This window comes from Nelumbo lutea, chromosome 1, assembly GCF_056320005.1.
Source record: "Nelumbo lutea isolate HS-2025 chromosome 1, American lotus-T2T, whole genome shotgun sequence".
Classification (NCBI taxonomy): domain Eukaryota; kingdom Viridiplantae; phylum Streptophyta; class Magnoliopsida; order Proteales; family Nelumbonaceae; genus Nelumbo; species Nelumbo lutea.
The window spans coordinates 99,436,151-99,439,476 of NC_142684.1; the positions used below are offsets into that span (position 1 = coordinate 99,436,151).

Below are 3,326 nucleotides of genomic sequence, written 5' to 3' on the forward strand. Positions count from 1 at the left end.
TTTTAAAATCAAAACACAAAGAAATGCTGTTATTCCACCTTGCAGTTAGAATTCAGAAGTAACAGACAAGAGTATCAGTGTATCACAAATCAGAATATATTTGAAGTTTAGCGCAAAGATGCAGCCAGGCAGGCAGACAGTACTCGTTCGTCTTTTATCCAGAGGAAAGATAAGTAGACAATAGCGTTAAACCACCTCTCTCTCTCTCTCTCTCTCTCTCTACTGTACATGCAGGCCAGAGAGGCAGACACCATTGTTTCCAACTCCACACCCCCTCAACCGGTCACTCAAAAAGAAAAATAAAGCATTCAAGTCCTTTTCATGGCCAAGGTAGTTGAAAACGAAAACTTCATGATTCCCCCTTTTTCTTTCAGCTTTTTCTACTATTGCAGAACGTTTTATATTGCAGATTATAAGAAAATAAAAGGCTACCAGGATCATGTTGTAAAACTCCCAACAAAAAAAGAATAAAAAAAGAGCATCCATCTCATGTTTCTTCCACCTCCTGCATTGTCGATTGCTATTAAGAGATAAAACCAAAACACATCATATTATTCAATGAAAAAAGATCAAAAGAACACAGAACCTGTTAATCCAGCCAATGTTGGTGATGAAATGAACAAATAAAACATATTAAGAAGAAAACGAGCGATCATCAAATTAATACCAAGAAAATAAACCTATTCCATTAATCCAAACAAACGCTACATGATATATATGCCACCAATGGATGGAGAGAGCCCAACAATACCAACCCTAGTCTTCAGCTCTCATCAAAAGGTTTCAAAGTACAAGAAAGAAAAGAGTGAAAAGATACCAGGAAACCCCATCAAATTACTGTAGTATCATCGTTTTAGACGAAACCTGAGAGAAGCCTTTGAAAGACCCAAAAAAAAAGAACAAAAACTAAAAAAGCACCACCAATATGCAGAAGATAAGGAACGAAAAGCCACAAAAAAGGCAGAGCATATTCACCACTTCGTTCAGTCAGTTTCTCGAACCACTAGGGCAATCTCTGGCGAAATGGCCTTCCTCCCCACAATTGTAGCAGTTCCCACCACCAAATCCGCCTCCACCATACCTTCTTCCACCATTGCCGCCTCCACTTGCCTGATAACACTCCCTCGAAAAGTGCCCAGTCTCACCACAGTTGTAACAAGCTGCACCACCACCACCACCCCCATTCCTTCCACTACCACCTCTTCCGCCTCTGCCACCACCACCGTTAAAACCATACCCTCCACCACCATAACCACCGCCGTAACCACTTCCAAAGCCGTATCCACCACCGCGTCCACCTCTACCACCACCACCACCACCACCACCACCGTAACCATCTCTCCTGCTTCCTTGAACGTAAGATCCATCGGGGCCAGTCACATCCACAGCTTTTGTCCTCCCATCTTCGGCGGTATCAATCACGAATTCAACCTTTTCTCCCTCAGCAAGGCTCCTATAACCCTCAGACTTAATAGATGACTGGTGGACGAAGAGATCTTCGCCACCATCGTCCGGGGTAATGAATCCAAAGCCCTTGGTGCCGCTGAACCATTTCACAACTCCAGTCGTTCTCGCACTCCCCTGAGCCATGGATCGATCAATCTATTGACGTATGGGCGGAAACTTGAACAAAAACCCAAAACCCTAATACTCTAGAAAGTAGAAACAGACCGGATACGAAACCCTAACCCCAAGCACACTAACGAGAGAAAGAAAAAACCGGGTAGAGACCAGAGAGTGAAACTTCCCCACTCACTCCCTCCTCTCCCTCCCCATTCTTCCGCTCGCCCTCTCCCTCTCGCTCCCTTCCACGATTCCTTGTTTGTTTTTTTTATGTTGATACCGATGAGAACAGAGAATTAAAGATGAAGATGGAGTATTACTTATATAAAGAGTGGTGATCCAACGAGCGCACTCCCATCAGGTACCCCTACGTGTCGGTTTTCTCTCCAATGAACCACGAACACGTTAGGACGTTGATGTAAATAGGGAACGAGAGCGTGCTCGTTTTGGAACCGAATCGTTTCGTTTGTCACGTCGGTAAAAAAAGTGGAATAAAATAATGGGTTCATGGGCCTCGATAATCGTTTGGGAAGTTGAAGCGAAGTTTGGCTTTATCCGGAAAGAATCGAATCGAAGGGTGAGTGAGTGATAAGTGAAGGCGCTGGAGCCGTTGGATTTGATAGGTTTGGGAGGTGGGAGGGGGGATAGGTGACTTTAGGACTCCTTTGTTTGTAGTGGGATGCTCAAAACTCAAAACTCAAAAGCTGGAGAGTGAAGAGTCTTTTCCCTTCTTCTATTCCTCCTGCCCAAAAAAAAGTGTTTCTACTTTTTTGCTTTGGTTGGATGGATCGGAGGTGTAGTAGTAGAAGGGTTAATTCTGCAATTACTGCTGGAATTAATGGAGCTGAAGATTATTATATGTTTTTAATAAGTCATCAGAGATGTTGTTAGCGATAATAAATAAAGAGGAAATTAGGAAAGGAGCCCAAAATAATTAATAATTAATAATGAGGGGTGGTCAAATGGTCAAACTCATGACTCGTGAGAGAGTCTCTTGTCTCTGTTATCTGATACTTAAAAATAGGGGGAATTAGGAATAGGACGGGACATGACATTTCGACGGCCCATGCCATGCCTCCTTGCCTCGACCTCGAGGCTTGATTTGAATCTTCAGCCTTGATCTTCAAGAAAATCGGGATAATTTTGGCTTTTTCTTCCATAATTAAATAATAATAATAATATTCGTGGCTATTCTTCAAGATTTATTTATGTAATGTACTCGAAACGTTGTCATGGTGTGAGGGGGTAAAATTATAATTGTAGTCAATGTTCTGCGTTTGGTTGCAATGCAAACGTAAATATGTACGTTACATATTTACCCATTTTTTTATTCATGAATGCAAATTCTGTGTAAGAGTGTGGGCCTATCATTAAATGCTCCAATTATCTAATGCTCTAATGCCTTGATCAAAAAATTAATTATCAAATGAATATAAATTTGTATAAAAAAAATAGGTACACTAGTACTCTCTTTTTAAAGTATAAAAGTATAAGAAAATGCAATTTTACTTTGACAACCATTACATTTTTACGTTTCAAACAAATGCTAGCGATCGCAAACCAGGGTGCATAAATACTCCGGTTGCGTTTGTATCACAAACAAATGCAGCCTTAATTAAAAAGACATAAAGAACCAATTGGGATAAGTGTCATGTTAAAAACCTAGGGAAAAAAAATCCCAAACATCCAATCTTTCCTCAACAAAATCAATTATATTTTATATCTCGTCCCCTCTCCTCCTCTTCCCCACATAAGCTGCACAA

At 41.0% G+C, this 3,326-nt stretch overlaps 1 protein-coding gene across 1 annotated transcript; it reads right to left on the minus strand.

Annotated features, from left to right (window-relative positions):
* Window positions 1–660: 660 nt before the first annotated feature.
* LOC148876376 (glycine-rich protein 2-like) lies at window positions 661–1,857 on the minus strand. Its single transcript, XM_088981759.1, has one exon. The coding sequence runs from the start codon at window positions 1,588–1,590 to the stop codon at window positions 988–990; it is 603 nt and encodes a 200-aa protein (XP_088837885.1). The 5' UTR covers window positions 1,591–1,857; the 3' UTR covers window positions 661–987.
* Window positions 1,858–3,326: the final 1,469 nt, after the last annotated feature.

Coding starts and splice junctions, on each gene's coding strand:
- LOC148876376 (XM_088981759.1), bottom strand. CDS start 1,590: ATGGCTCAGGGGAGTGCGAGAACGACTGGAGTTGTGAAATGGTTCAGC.